Raw genomic sequence first — 16,173 nt, 5'->3', positions numbered from 1 at the left:
AGCAGAAAGAACTCCAGCAATTCTTGCATTTATAAGAATACATTTTCTGCCCCTCTGAACTAAAGTAATAATAAAAAAAAAAAATCCACTTTTGTCCTACAAAGTTTTTTCTGTTGTCCTACAAATAACCAAAACAGATTGGAAAAGGTGGGATTTTCAGTAGTGTGTGTCAGCATTCCGTGCATGTTTGACAAAAGCCAGCTCCTAACAGTTAGGCAGATTATTTCAGAGAGTGATCCTGTCCCTTTACAGCAGGAGGTAACCTCACTGTTAAAAATCCCTTCAAGGCAAAAAGATCATGGGGGGAAGCCATAAAAAATAATAGCCTGACCTGCTTGCCAGCTGCATCAGTATTCAAGTAAAGTTTAAAGTACCTTTGTGGGACTTTAGAGTCTTGGAGGGTCAGACCAGCTTATTTTAACAAGTGTAATATGCACTTTGAAACAGCCTTGTCATCTGCTTGGTTAAACTAAAAAACAAAACTCAAAAACAAACAGGAGCAAAGGAAAGGTATAGGAAAGGTCTCAGCATCAGTATTAGACTGCAGAGTGTCTTCTTGACACTGACACTTTGATATTCTTGCCTTCCTTTCTAATGCATTAAAATATCATGAAGTCATGCAGCCATTTTAAATGAGTATTTCAAGAGTCCAGTTTTTGTAGAGGTTAACTTGATCACCAGCACAGCACTGGAGAAAGCTGATCTAGCAATATTTCACTTACAGAACTCTTCAAAAGAAAATAAGAAATACAATTCCACAAATAACAATGCCAATTAAAAAAACAGAAAGCAAATTGGTTTTTCCTCCGTGTTTTTTCTTAGACATTCTTTCAGAAAAAAAATTTTTCTCTCTTTCTTTAAGAGCAAATTTTCTAACCAGCCAGATTTTAGAGCTATCTTCCATCTACATGAATCTAAGCTTTTTTGAAACTTCCTACAGGGTTTTGGGGGCAGAGGATTCTTCTCCTAAATTTCAGAGCCACCTAAATGGCATCCGCTTATTTTGTCTTGTTTCTCCTCTTGAATTTGTGCGTTCCCCTTAGCATTTCACAGGCCAATACTACTGTGAGAATTTAGGTGTCTGCATTTGAAAGAACTTTGGACTGAGCACAGCTTCACACATTTGATCTTCTCCATGCCCTTTCCATGTAGTTTCTTCTATCTTTACACGTACAAAATCACAGTTTGTGTAACATTGTTTTAAAGGAAGAAAATAAAATACACACACACGCACACACACATACATTGTATTCGTGGACACTATACACTAAATATTTTTTTCAACAGCATAGCAGAAAGTTTGGCCTACTGTAGGTTGAACATGTCGGGAAGGCTGAATTTTTACGGTTGCCATGCAAGCCACCTTCAAGACAAAACAGATGAACCCACCCAAGAGCAAATGTAGCTTCTACTCCCAAGCCATTAGACAAATACTGCCTTTGCAGGGATCAGACTGACATCTCCCCAATTCAGTCAATGCAGTATTTAGAGAACCACACTGAGTTGCTTCTGCATCAGTCCTCTGAATCCAAATGCTGTTAAAACCAAAGGGGGAAGAGGGTATTTGACTTGCCTTATTATTACTAATATGTATACATTTTGATAACACTTTGAATTTCAATTTACTTCTGAAACCTTGCCCTTTGAGAAGAACACACCCTTTAAGTTGACTTTTTTTTTCTGGCTTCTGTTCCTTTAAAATTCTCTCTTCTTTTCATTTCGCTGTTCTTTTTCAATTATCTACCAGAAAACTTGCTTTCTTCCAGCAGAAATGCGGCTGGTGGGCTTGGGCTTTCACTGCACCCGCTCTGTGAAATTCTCTGGGAACACCCCTCGGCATTGGTCAAGTTCCTTATGCTGGATCCAGTCAGACTCCTTCACGCCCATCAGCCATCCTTCATCCTGGAGGAGAAGACAGAGATCAGATGCTGAGGGATAGATGTGAGCAGGGATTTTTCTTACAGAGTGCAGGCCAAGGAGGTGTCAAGGCATTATCAAAGCCACGCTCATATTTGGCTTGGAGACAATCCAGGAAGAGGATGGGGGAGAAGGAAAAAAAATGCTTTCATTCCCTTTTAAACAGGGAGAAGGCTACACCGCACCAGTCAGTACCAAAACTCCTATCCGACCCAGAGTGTCTAGAGACAGTGAAATTGTAAACACTTAGCAAGTGTAATAGAAACATGTCATAATTTACACCCACTGAAGCAGGAGAAATTCTGCCAAAGAAAGTCTCTAGAGCTACAGGATGGGAATCACCTGTCTCACCTTTCACAATCTAAACATGAGGGTTCTGGCACTCTCCATAGTCATAAAAAGAGACGGGCACCTCCACAGTGCAATTCATTCCATTCATCTTGGGCACAGGTCTTTGGAAAGGATAAATCATTCCCTAGAGGTGCCTATCCCCTGCTCCAGTCAGGGCACCCGGATGATTAGCATTTTGGAGAGGTGGTAGAAGCAAAATGAGTCTTGTTTGCTATGCTGAAATTCTGGTCTATGAGAATTGGGAGCTGAGGAGCTCAACTCATCTTCCCAAACCCCAGCAGTCTGTTGGGCTTGATGCAAGGGGAGGTTGACAAAACTCCCAAACTTATGCTACACATGATGTAAGACTCAAGGTGTCTCACAAGGGTCCTCCCTAGGCACCAAACCTATACATCTACCAACAGTGATGAATTTTCACTGACGCAAATGGAGTCCTGCCTGGTAGAACCTGCTCAGGAGGAGAACCAGACTTCCCACACTCTGCCTGCAGGGTGTCTAGCATCGAGATTTCCACTCCATCCAAAGCACATGAGGGAGAAAAGATATTCAAGGTATGAAGGCTGCACTGTCTGCAGCTCAGGCGTGCAGCCACCCTATTCTCTGCATGCCTTGGAGCTGCCACTATGGAAGCACCCCTTCAGCATGCAAATGTACACACTCATATGAGCCATTTGCAGTGGGGCAGCCCATGGGTTCAGACTGCAGCATGAGGCAAGAGAGCTGCACAAGGGACCGCTGCCTCCAAACTCAACAGCCTGCTCTGCATCCATTCCTCTGGGCAAAACACGCACCAGGCTCATTTAGAGACATGTTATCACATTCGACTACATAACTTGCCAGGGCAGAAGTGCTCAGGCAAGCAGATGCTCTAAGCTGTGGGGAAATGGGGCATGCGTGCGTGTGGTCACACAGTTGTTCTGCTGCTTCTGCTTTCCTGGAACTGGCAGGAGTTACCCAGGTATTTACCCGAGGCCAAGCAATGCCTCCCTTGAAACATGTTCTTTAAAAACGTACCTGCACAGTGCAGAAGTGACGCAGCCCTCACCAGGGGTGATCCATAGGGCATGTATTGATTTCCACTGCCATTTTTCAGCTTCTGCCCTCTTGTCCTGTTTTCTGCACATTTCATGTGGCAGCAGCTCAGACCAGCCATTGCCTCTGAGTTCCCTGCTCCTTGCAGGCTGTACTGGGTGCCTGCAGGCTCAGTTAGCCCTTGCTGCTGCCTTAGATTTGAGCATTCAGGGGATGTCATGGGAATGGCACGAGACGGGAGCCCATGTGCAGCAGCCAGCTGCAGGGGCTGCAGAAGGAGTGACATGCCATAAATCAGGAAGACAAATGACTAGGCGGAAGACACTGGGCCCAAGTGTCTGAAAGGCAGCTTCCAGCTCATAACACGGCAAGCGCAAAAGCTCATCCATTTGCACACAGCATCTGTGCCATACAGCATGCATCGCTCCCACTGCATCCTGCTACGAAGGGTCTCCTCAGCTGTAGGGATTAGACATGAGGACCCAGAATGACCCTTGCCAATTTTGAACCACATCACTTGAAGTGCCAGCTTAGAAGAGTTGCTGCTCTCAACCCTTTCTTCTACCAAGAGACACGAATCCAGGCCTGGCTGATGTACCCACAAACTGACACCTAAGCTGCGAGATGGGGACATGGATCACAGTCTATTATCCTAAGCTTCCTCCACTGACGTGCACAGTTCATGCACATGTTAACAGCCAACGTTTTCTGGCTGGGTATGGTCGAGGTTAGGGAAATGAGCTGTAGCACAGGATACACTGTAGGAGGGTTAGAGGGCTTCAGTGCAGCTACAGCATCATGTTAGCAACACTCAGAGCTCACCCTCTGCAGCTTGGAGAGTCTCGAGTTCATGGCTGTTGCACCCACATCCAGCTAAAGTGCAAACATAGGGCATTGAAAAAAACTCTGCTCCACAAATGCCATCTCCTACCACAGAAACTAGGGGAGCTGCCACTCATTTCCCATCTAGAAAGCTTTCTGAGAAAGAAATGCTCACAAATGCTTGTGCAGGGCAGTTCTACTCAGTGAAGAGTCTTGTCCCCAGAAGGAATCACTGCCTCTTCCCCACACAACCCTTCCCCCCAGAGCACCTAAGCTCTGCGGGAACTGCCGGCACAGTATAGGTCCCATTTCACAAGCAGCAGCAAGATCTGCCTCCGCAATTCACAAAGCCAACAGCTGAGCCACAAAGAGCATCCACATCTTCTGTGGCCAGTGAACTACATCACCTTCCGTTTACCCCTTGTGGAGTCCAGATCTTGCCTGGGCTTGGCCAAATCCAAAGAGCTGGTGACTACTGAATAAATTTGGACAATACCCTTCCTTTTCAAAACAAAAACGTGGAGACATGAGCATGAATTTTATAAAATCACCACCTCCCTCAGCCACAGTAGTAAAACTGCTGCAGACTTTATCAGCTGGAATCCCTCAAACACAGCAAGTGAGGAGGATTTACTCAAGGCTTCTAGAAAGAGCTCAGATTAAAGAAAAACATCGCCAATTAAATTCAGGTTGGAGATGGACAGTAAGACTGTTCTCTGGTGCTGAGCCACCTGCTCCAGCCTTTGGTTCTGCTGCCATCTCCTGACCAAACACTGTCTTTTGGAAATAGCCATTGCTATGCTGGAGTGCAAGACATCATCCACGGCAGGCTGCTTTCTCAGAGCTCCAGCATTTCCCAAAAGGGGAGAAAACATGATCATAAGCTGTGGGTCACTCCTGCCAATGCCACAGTCTGCACTGCAGTGGTCACAGGGAATGTGCATCAACTTTAGGAGCAGTGAGGAGGCAAAGTATGGGCTCTGTTGGGCCCCCGATCAAGGAAGCCATTGTATTGGCTCAAAAGCCCTGAAAGGGACAGGAAGCCACAGCTATTTCACATGCAGGACAGTGTCTCCACTTTCCAATCACAAGCAGAGTCCTCCCCTCTGTTGCAGGAAGCCAATCTCAAGCTCAAGGACAACCGGCTCTCCCACCAGCTCCCAGCCACAAACTGATGGCTCTGCATCCAGCCAGCCAACTGTTAGTGGAGGAAGAAGCAGCTCTGGAAATCCCCTTGGCTCCTCCAGGCCCAGGCTCACACCGTCTTCCCCACTCACCTGCTCCTCAGGGTTCTCAAATGGAATCACAAGCACCACATCCCCGGCCTTCAGCTGCAGCTCGTCACTGTCGGTGGCCGTGTAATCATGCATGGCCTGGACCTATGGGGAGAGGAGAGCTTGGGTGAGGCCAGCCTTCTCTCACCCAGCTCTGTAACGGGTGACAAGGCTTTCCACTTCATTGATTCACTGGATGATTCAGGTTGGAAAGCACCTTTGAAGGTCATCTGATCCAACCTGCTGCTCGAGGAAGGGCAACCTTGGATCACAAATGACACATCTACGAGAATAACCACTTCCCTTAATCCAATGGCTATATGCTTGTTCATACAGCCTGGCATGCAGCTCGCCTTTGCCACAAGGGCATCCTGGTGAATCTCACTCAGCTTGTTAGGCATCAGCACCTCCGCATCCTTCCTTAGGAGGGTTGAATTCCCATGGTATGGGCCTAAAAACCCCACAGAGTAGCAAGCCTGTATTCACTCAAATGGTGCTCTGTATTCTTTTTTGCAGCTGGACTGCAAGAGTATGAGAGATTATAGCCTCCCATCTCTGTCACAGCAAGCAGGGAGAGGAAACATAGGGAAGAGTATCAGTTTGGATCTCTGAGTGATTGTATCCTGCCATGTCTTCTCTTTGGTATTCAGCCTAATTCCTATCAACATCTGCATTACAGCTTTTCTACTTCAAACCACAGCTCTCCACTTCAAGCACTACAGTCTATAAAGCTGCCTGTAACCAGTCTAAATGTGATGAGCCTCCTATTGTTCTTCAGGGCTTTGTCATTCTTCTGCTTTTGGTAGAACTCCCAGGAGAGAAGGGAAAAAAAAAAAAAAAAAAAAAGGTGCATGGACATGACTAAAGCAGAAGAAAAGCATTCCTATAGCAGGAGACTGTCATTTCTTACTTTCAGGGCATGATGAATCTGTGCTGTCTTGCTACCATATTCCATTATGCACATTAAATTTGTCGCCTATCCCCACCCAGAATCACTCCTTCCTCCACACCTTCCAAACAAGCTGCAAGTAATCTTTGACATATTCAGAACAACCACCAGACTTCCCTATCTAATCGTATATTTTGTCCTGTTCATCCTGGCTTCCTAATTTCCCCAAACGCAAAGTCCTCTGTCCCTACTGGTGTTTCCAGCTCTCCTTCATTTGCCACTTGCATCAAAGTTTAACCTTTCTAGTTTGGAGCTCAACTTCTTATCTACTATCCAGAGTCTGTGACTGACACTAGCACACCACCAGAGATAGAAATAACTGCAGCAGAGAGAAGGAGGGGTTTTGCTATACAGCACAGCCAGATGTTTAAACACCGATGCTCTTATACAGTCCTTTGAAGCATCTGGAACTGCATGAAGCTGGGCTGCTGGAGAGGAAGGTGTATCTCTCCTTCAATTTCCTTTCTCCCTTTCAATGTGGCATAGCCCATGGCCATACTGAGTGAAAGTTGTTAATCCATTAGAGGGGGGGAAAAAAAAAAAAAGATTACCAGGAACTTGGTGTCCCACCACCATGCACTCACCTTGAACAGAAATCCTGGGGGCATGTCAGCTCTTTCAGACGAAGCACCTCCTTCCACAGTGCCATTGACGGTAGCAGGGAAAGTTTCCACAACGACAGCAGGTAGAGAGCTCTGGTAGGCAGCAGCAGCCAGGGAAGGAAAAAAAGCCATTGAGAAAAGAGAATCCAAAATTGCAGCTCCAAATCCACATCCCAACCCCACCCATGGCTTCAGCAGATTTTCCCAGCACACCAGTCAGTGACAAAAACACCCCAAAGCACAGCAGAGGCAGCAGTAAGAAGGCAGAAGAGGTGACCACTGTCTTCCTTTGCTTAAGGCTGCAGAACGGCAGAGAGGATTTAGAGTTCCTCTGTGACCATAATACCCAGCATTTCCCATTCGCTGTGGTCACGACACAGTTCTTGTAGAGCCCTCGTGGAACAGACAACTCAAATGCGACAGCCTATAGGGACCAAGCAGCCATGAAATGGGACCTACTCCAGTCCCCTAAAAAGGTGGCAGTGTCAAGAAGAAAAGAGGAACCCTGGATGTTCAGGGGACACAGGCAGAGTCCAGAGGACAGGGTAGGTAAAGTAAATGGTGAGCAAGGAGGAACCCAGCAGACAATGCAAGCTTAGCACAGCATGGGCTGTGGGCTGGCTTCACAACATGGGTGAAGGGACAATTCTTTTTTTGGAACTTCCAGCAGAGCTTCTTCCTAAGCATTACACAGATAAAACGCAACAGCTAAGTCTGGCCTCTGAATAAGAGCATTGTAACTGCTGGGGTGGCAGGGATGTGTTTTTCCAGGCAGCCACATGTGTCTTTTCCCAGCCCAGCCTCCCACATCTGCTGTATGACAAAGGGATGTGATGGAGAAAAGGGACTGCTGTCCCTCGAGGTGCTTACCGATCCTGAATCAGCTTCAGTTTTAGATGCTTCAGCTCCAGCTGCTGCTTCTGATCCAGCTGCTTCAGCTCCTGCACGGGCTGCTTCTGCAGGCTGCAATACAAAAGTCATCCAGGTGGACAGTTATGCTCATTACATCTACCTGGGTGTGCAGAAGTGAGGCTCAGTCTGTCCAAGTGCTCTATGCTGTTGACTGCTGCCATCTGCTGACAAATAGGTGAGAAACCTCAGGGTCTTGCTAGGTTTCTGTCTCCCTCTTTCTCTGCAACCCAGTGAAATCACAGTAAAGCCTGCATTTCCTCACTCCAGCCACGCAGCAGGCAATACTCCAGAGGAAATCAATGAAACACCAAAAATCCTGTGCATCTCTTTCTTTTCACGATCTAAATCACAGACCTACTTTACACACTATCTATTATTACCTATAGATTGCCCACTTGTATATGAACACAAGTCTGCTTGCATGCCAAGGGACAAGGATCTCTCATTAGGCTACTTCCAAGGATCAACAATTGAGGAATATTTAAGCCTTTGCATACTCCCAGAAACAGAAGAGCATGATAATAATGTGTCCAGATATGGAACTTAGTCTGGACCCAGCATCTACATGACATTAACACTGAATCAAACTGAACTGAAAACTGTGCTAACTTTCACTCAATTTGATTTTGGATAGGCCCAAAGAGTCATGACTTTGGATTCTGTTGTGAATATTCTATTAGCAAGAATTTGCTATGAATATTCCACATGGTGTGTGCACACATGCACACATTTGTGTTGGTGGAGAGGGGAGTTTCTAATGCACAAAAGCTGCCACCACCAGGGAGGAATATTCAGCATCACCTACCAATCATTGCCTGACAGAGACTGTTCTAGGAAGCCTGGGGACAGGGGTTTCTGTGCACAACAAAAGACCAACCAAACACCTCTGATGATACACTTCCAGGAGTTCAAGTTTTTATTCTCCCTTGCCAGAAGTCAGGCTAACTCTTTTTCAACACAAAATTAAAGATATTAATTTGCCTCCCAGAAACTGCAGCAACGCAGAAAGTAAGTTGGATCTGGTAGCATCAATGCTGCAGATCAGCCCCTTGGGAGACTGGCCAGGCAGCACCTGGGAAGACTCTTGACAAGAACCTCAGGGGTCTAATCTGCAGCCCAAGCGTCTTCATGGCCAGTCTATATCCATTTGTTCTCCATACCAGATAGCACATGCGCCTCTTTGCAGAATCTAACTAGATGATACCCACTTTATACTTGCACAATAGAGATTGCTATACAGAGATTTTTCATTTTTAATACTTGTGAATAAACCAGCCTTAGCATGCCTACATGCCTCATACATTTGGTAAACACATGTACTCCTGAACACAACCACGTTCAAAACAAGGCATTGTCCAGATTTCTTAATATTGCAATTCTCATAGTCCCAACCCTACAAAAGCCCAGTGTAAAGCAGCGACCATGGTAACCCTTAACTCCACACCCATCTGGCTACTAGCCATGCACTGGCACAATGCTCCAAGTAGTCTTCTAATAACAGCAGCAATAACGAAGAAATAAATCCTTGATTTAACAAAAAGCCATTACTTTACCTTCAGCTGCTCCAATGGTGCCATTTAACACATGCTTTCCTCTCCTATCACATCCTTCCTCATGTCTCCCCATCACCACGTCCACAGGCTTATATTGCCAGAGGACATTATAAACAGCAGAGCTGCTCCCATCCTGCAGAGGATTCCCACAGCAGCTTTGGTAGTGCTATGGTAAATGTATATGCATATGAAATGCTACAAAGGCTTCTCCTGTTTAATTAGATTCACTCCCAGGTTGCTTTTTATTTGGATTCAGTGAAACTGGAACTGGGACAGATGCCAGCCCAACTCTATCTGGCCAAGCATGGACAAGTGAAAAGGAGCTCAACGTGAGCTCCTTTTTTAAAAGCAGCTAATTTGCAAAAACAGTATTTAATAACCAGAGAAATTTAATCTAAATTAATACCCTGGATTTCAACAAAGGGCATTTTCATGTCAGCTACCTATTTTTCTATTTTATGTACCTGTGGACATCCCAAGGCCTATAAAAGCATTTACAGTCATGGAAAGATACTATAGGGAGAAGAGGAAGAATTGCTCACCGCTGTTGCCAGGTTTGAAAGCTTTGCTTATTCCAACAGCAGCATCATACACACCAAATGCAAGTTTCCTAGTCCACAGAACTAAGTTCTGCTGCATCCAAGTTTCTATGCAGTTGTTAACCTCGTGGCATATGGGACTATATAACCATGCAACAGGTCTCCTCTTGTCAACAGCTAAGAAGAACATCCGAGCAAAAACACTTCAGAAGACTTGAAGAGGAGAATTCCCCAGCTATGGGGAGCTCTGCTCTTTAACTGTGTATGGCATGCCAAGGTGAGAATTGGCATGGTGAGAACACCTTGTCTAGTAGCATTCCCCGGTTGATTAAATTGTCCTTTGGGTGAAATCAGTTTCCAGGATGGGAGAAATGGCCCAAAGCACTTTTTACACCCCAGACTGTAAGCACAGCTCAATCAGATACAGTCATACTTCATCCCTGCCCATCCACTTGAAAGGCACGAGATCCTTCCTTGCAAAAACACAGACTTCTTTTCTTTCTTACTAAGACAGACTGACAACGCACATACAGCGGAATGACAGATGTTAAACACTGATGGCTGATAAAACACACAAGGGAAACATCTTTCTTGACATGATCCAAGCTCATGTGAAGGAGAGCACTGGCCACAGTGAGTCCTTGGGCCAGGCTCTCAGCAGGGCTTACATCATGTCCTCCCAAGTACTGACTCTAGGTGGTGATCTGGCCCTTGAGAATGGAAAGCTTGGCAGGACTCATTCCCCAGCATAAGCTGAGGACATGTGCTTACATCTACACTGTGGGATACAGCCAGCTCAAGGAGCAGGCTTGAGTACCCAGACCAAGCGTTTTCTGTCCACACTGCTGGCTGTTTGTCCAGAGGGGCTCAAAAGTAGTTGTGCTTGAAATATCTCCCAATGGGCTAATCTGCAGCAATCTGAGACCTTCCCAGGCCCAATATACCTAGAGGGCATAAATGAGGGTCTGGCTTTGGTTCAGATGCAGAGCATGTGTAGGGTCTCCTTTGTCAGCAAGCTCCAATGCTGACGCTGAGGCAGATGCCAGGTAAATCTTGGGCCTGCACTTAACTTTCAGTGTAGACACAGGCTGAGCTATTTCACATCAGCATTTCTGGCAACGATGGTCAACAAACAGCAAACACCACAGATAATTCCAAGCATGTATGTATACCCAATGGTGCAGGCAGTAAGGACGAGGGGCAGCTGAGACATTTATGCATCGCACACAAGACCAACAGGACGTACAGAGTTCAGGAAATACTGAGGAGTGGAGGGTGAGGATGATGCCACAGCGGGATTAAGTTTAATGAGAACGTCACATCATCATGCCAAAGGAAAGGTGAGTTAGCAGGGAAAGGCAATGGGGTTGTGCACTGGCGGAGACATAAGTTTCAGAGTGCCAGACCTGACTTGCAAACGTGGCTGCCCCTGGGGCTTCACAGAAGGTGCAAAAGTGGGTTCAGCAGCACATGGAGCAACTTTCGTTTGGGGTGTGGGAAAGCAAAAGCAGCAAGGGAAAGGAGACAGGTATGCGCACAGAGATGGCACTGGCACATGCATAGTACATGATGAGAGAGGAAAGCCATATGAAGTTCTTACCTCCCATAAATCCCAAGGTAAAGACTAAGCATGTCAAAGAGCAACAAAAATAAAACATGTTTATACATGATTATTTCAGTGAGTACAAACATTACAGATGCTGATCAGACTGAAGCAGACATACACATTGAACAGCATTTATCTCTGCGTGCTTTAAAAATATTTTTAGTACCTGAATTTATACACCCCTCCCCACTGCATATTCAAATTTAAGCACCAAGGCATCTGAGTAAGGTTTTTTTCTACCTCTGGTATGAAGGGAGACAACCAAGCCACATTCAGTTATCAGTGGCAGACCACATAGCCAGAAAAAAAAAAAACAACCCTCATGAGTTTGTGGTCCATCAGGGTTACATATGCTCCCATACACCCACACCCAATAGAGTTAGTATGATTTCAGAACAAGACTTCAACTGGTGTCTTTGGATCAGTAATGAAATATCTCAACCTCTTTGCCACAGTGCCCACCCCACAGGAAATAAATTTGACTGCTTTGAAAACTAGGTGGTTTTCGCTAGGATTTGTACTGTGGTTACCATTAGAAAGTATTTATTTTAGACTCTTTCTTTTAATGACTTCTGAAGCTAATAATAAATACATTAGAACAGCAAATATGCTATTGCTGAGCAGTTTTGAAAAACCCACTCAGCGTAATATTTGTTCTTTTCTGCAAGGGTAACAAATAATTCCATTTTCAGTCAAATTTATACTTGTATCCTAAGCCAGTATACCCAATTATCCAAGTTATAACTGGTGATTCAGAAAAAAAAAAATCCCACTAAATAAATTAAAAAAAAAAAAAAAAGCCTATCCGGGCATTCAGCTTGTTCTGTCAGGCAAGCAGACACGAAATGCCAATCTGCCCACTTAAAGTTCCAAAAAGTGGTAGCTTGCCATATTGGTGTGTATCAAACTATGATAATAACTAGTATTTTGCAGCTACAGTATTTTAATTTAGAAGAATCAAATGCCTAACGTTTGATCTCTCTAATAAGAGAGGTCTTATTGCTAAAAAAAAAAATCTGTGTCATACAGGCCTCCTTGACATAATGATACTAGAAAAATACTGTAAACATCCCAATTATTATGTTTATTACAAATTTTAATGGCAACCACGGGCAAAAAATAACCATTTCATACATATGAAATGGAAAGTCTTGGTCAGGACAACAGCCAAATTCAGGATGCACTTCAAAGCCTCCAGCCATTTAGACACAAAATGAAGCGCAGTGCACCCGCCTCTGACAGCGGACAGGACCAGGTACAGGCCAGACCAGAATTAGGCATCTTCCTTTTTGATACTGCACTGCGCAGCACTATGCTCAGGGAGGAAGCTACTTCTTAACTAGGAACAGAGGCTATGTTATACCCAGAAAAAGAAGGGCTTCACATCACTTCAATATCCATCTACAGCTTTATTCACCGTAGTAACTGCAGATTACCAGTGTTTATTAAAAATCCCTTTGAGAGCAATTTATAGCAGGAGCACAGAACTGAGGCTGAATTCCCATCCACAGAATAACAGTTTAAACCCATATAGCATACAGAGGATGCTAATCTAGGGAGGGACATACATTAAGTTGAACAAGTTGTCAGTCAGTAGATCACCAGAGCAAAGCACAAGCATCCCACAAACACCTAGTGCCAGACTGTGGCCAGGCTAGTAGCCATCTGATTCTCACTGGACTTAAACATCCAGCAGACAAGACCAAGGTGCCCATCTGCAAGGCACAGGTCTGGGCACCCAGCCCAGCCACCCATGGCTCAGGTCCACATTATCATTCACATGGGTGCAGGTCACGCCACACTTGGCAACAAGTCAGTTATGAAGGGAGAAGGAATGGTGATATGAACCAACCTGGGAGGCGGGTGTGGGGGTCTTCCCCACAGTGGCATCTGGTTTAATGGGATCAAAATCCAGATCCAACAGGCTGGCTCCCTCCTGGAAGGGCCCAGGGGCATCAAACTTGGCAGCAGTGAGGAAGAAAAGCAGTACGAGCATTAGACACACACACACACATGCGTACAGTAGAGGGAGGGTATGCGATATCCAGGAGCTAAGCCTGCAAGCACAGAAGACATGGTGGCAATGCAAACACCTGACGTGACTCCTGCCTGCTTGGTGCCTATAATCACGGGCAGTTCGCATGGGTGCCACTGTAAACCAAACCTGAGCCTTCTCCACAGGACTCGTTCATCTTCCCACCTGTCCAAATGAGCTGACATGGTGTAAGCATCTGACCTGCTCTGGTCAAAAGGATCACTGCTACTGACAACTCAGAAGGGCTTCTCTTCTATTTCTTTTTATATCTATTCCCTGTAGCTCATCCAGCTGCCTTTGTACTGAAGGCCCAGGACAGACTCCCTCAGCCACATGCAACTTATCTCAGGAACACGGATCCAGGCAGAAAACGACTCAAGCTGCTGGAAGGTAAGTCTGAGAGACCTCAGAGCTAACTCCCAAAGCTCCTAATTCCCTCCTGCCTTCTGAGACAGAAACACAGAATATGGCAGCTCACCCTAGCTAAGGGATTTGAATCACTCCCCAATCAAAAAACGCTGTTTTCAATGCTTCCCATTCCTGGACATCCCAGAAACATGCACACATGAGTCTTCTAACAAATCATAAATTTGAGAGGCTTTGCTACTCTCTTCAAAGTCAGCAGAATAACTCCCTTTGACTGATTAATGCTCTAAAGACAATGATGGCACATTCACCGATTACCATTAATAAAACAGTTACTACAAAGGACGTGAGTCATTAGTATTCAAAACTGAACTATCACTTTTGGTTTTTAGATTTAACCTAACCACTACAAGACACTCCTTTCTACGCAGCTTCAGAGGAAGCTGCTCTCTCCAGCAAGTCTAGAAAGATTTGCCCCTGTTTCCACTGACCTCCCAAGCTCGCTGGCCCCACTGCTTCAGCTACCTTTCCAACAACACACAAAGTGTGGCAGGTTGGTCTCCACAGTTATATCATAGCCCCACAATGGAAAAACTCCTGGAACATAGCAAGAGACACCATTTAAGAAAAAGTCCTCTGAATACAACCCACACCACCATCATTTTCACCTCCTCTAGTTTCCTCTTACTCCAATTCTCTTCTAGATTTTTCTCTCCCTTATGAAAATCTCTTTTTGAGATCCACAGGGATGAGGACAAGGAACCAAGCTCTCCCATCTCACAATAATAAACCCTGACCAGTATGCAAAAAACAACTAGCATTCTAGTACGCTCCTCCAGCACATCCAGGCCACCCATCAGAGAGGCTCCAAGCCCAATCTTCAGTTTTGTTTGTTAGCAAGACATCAAAGGCTCCAGTCATGGAATAATCCTACCTGCCGTTCGAGACTAACATGCAAGGGCTAGCACCTAGACCTCCCACAAGACAGCTCATTGGAGCCAAGACATCTGACAGGAATGGCCCTGGGCAGCACAGTGAACACTAGTGGCTGTTGGGTGCTTCAGTGAAGATTGTTCTGGCAACCAGAGTCCTCCCTCAGATTGAAAGTCACAGCAGATCCCATCCTGGGTCAGAGCACTGATCAGATGCAGAAGAGTACGTCTGACTAAGGGCTGGCATTCACATGGAAATACATGATACAAACCATGGGGCAGACAGAGCTGTCCATTATGATACAGGAGAAAAAAGCACAGAAAATAAGAGAGTTGCTCAGCTGCCTGTGGTCCTGCCTTCCAACACTGCTGTCAAATCATCTCTCTGCTCTGCAAGCTTTATCTATTGCAATGCAAAATCTGACATGGACTTCCCTCCCTTCCCACTCCACCTCTGCTCCTCAGCAGCTGGGTGGAAGGTGGCAAACCAGAGGCAATGGAGCAGCATGATACAAGGAAAAGTTACAGAATGAGTCACAGATGAGCACTGATAGAGAGATTACTTGTGCCTTAACAAGGATTTACGGGGAAAAAAAAAATATATATATATACACATGTGTATATATACATAAAAAAGTAAATGCAGGTATCTCACGGTACAGCCAGAAATCTGGTCAGGCTCCTATACACATAAGGACTGCCATTCTCCTAGATCCAACACAGAATTCCCCTCCTGGGCATCCTCTCTTGTAGTGATGTAAATCAAAAGGAATGTGAAGAGAAAAAAAATACGTAATTTGAAAATGTTTTTCTTTTCTCAGGGCTTCAAAAGGTGCCACATGACAAGAAAGAAATATTCTGATGGGAACTGCTGGCTGGTGAAGAGTGACAGACTGTGTCAGCAGTCTTGAATTCACAGCAGGTACAGCCCTGCCCATCTAAACTGGAGGCACCTATTCTCCTCAAAGAGAACTTCATGCAATTCCTGTTGGCCTTTCCTGTGCAGGTGCGGGCTTCAAACTGCAAAGCCCATGTGTGAAGGCATGGAGAGCACAAAACTGTCTTCTCCCAGAAAGGGCACAGATGCCAGTCTCAGCACTTGGGGATGTACAAGGGCAGAAAACACATGCTTCATCCACACCCAGGATCAGTGGGTCTGGAGAGAGCATATCATAGGATATGAGGGGAGCCATAATCCATGTGCTTTCCTGCTGAACAAATGCAGTGATTACTTTCTGGCATCTTCACCAGTTGCATTTCTCCCATTTCTTCTATGAATGAAA

General features: G+C 45.3%; 1 protein-coding gene across 1 annotated transcript in view; it reads right to left on the bottom strand.

The window, feature by feature from the left end:
• Window positions 1–956: 956 nt before the first annotated feature.
• Window positions 957–16,173, bottom strand: part of BIN1 (bridging integrator 1) — a 98,082-nt gene continuing 82,865 nt past the window's right edge. The window contains exons 13-18 of the mRNA XM_082311509.1: window positions 13,410–13,517; window positions 11,552–11,575; window positions 7,818–7,910; window positions 6,930–7,040; window positions 5,400–5,501; window positions 957–1,902 (exon numbers count right to left, since the gene is read on the bottom strand). Coding sequence (XP_082167635.1) covers window positions 1,795–1,902; window positions 5,400–5,501; window positions 6,930–7,040; window positions 7,818–7,910; window positions 11,552–11,575; window positions 13,410–13,517 — 546 coding nt within the window. The 3' untranslated portion in view covers window positions 957–1,794. The remainder of the gene's footprint in view (window positions 1,903–5,399; window positions 5,502–6,929; window positions 7,041–7,817; window positions 7,911–11,551; window positions 11,576–13,409; window positions 13,518–16,173) is intronic.

The sequence above is a fragment of the Platalea leucorodia genome (genome assembly GCF_965183815.1).
Source record: "Platalea leucorodia genome assembly, chromosome: 5".
Taxonomy (NCBI): Eukaryota; Metazoa; Chordata; class Aves; order Pelecaniformes; family Threskiornithidae; genus Platalea; species Platalea leucorodia.
This window is presented reverse-complemented; position numbering and strand designations above follow the sequence as displayed.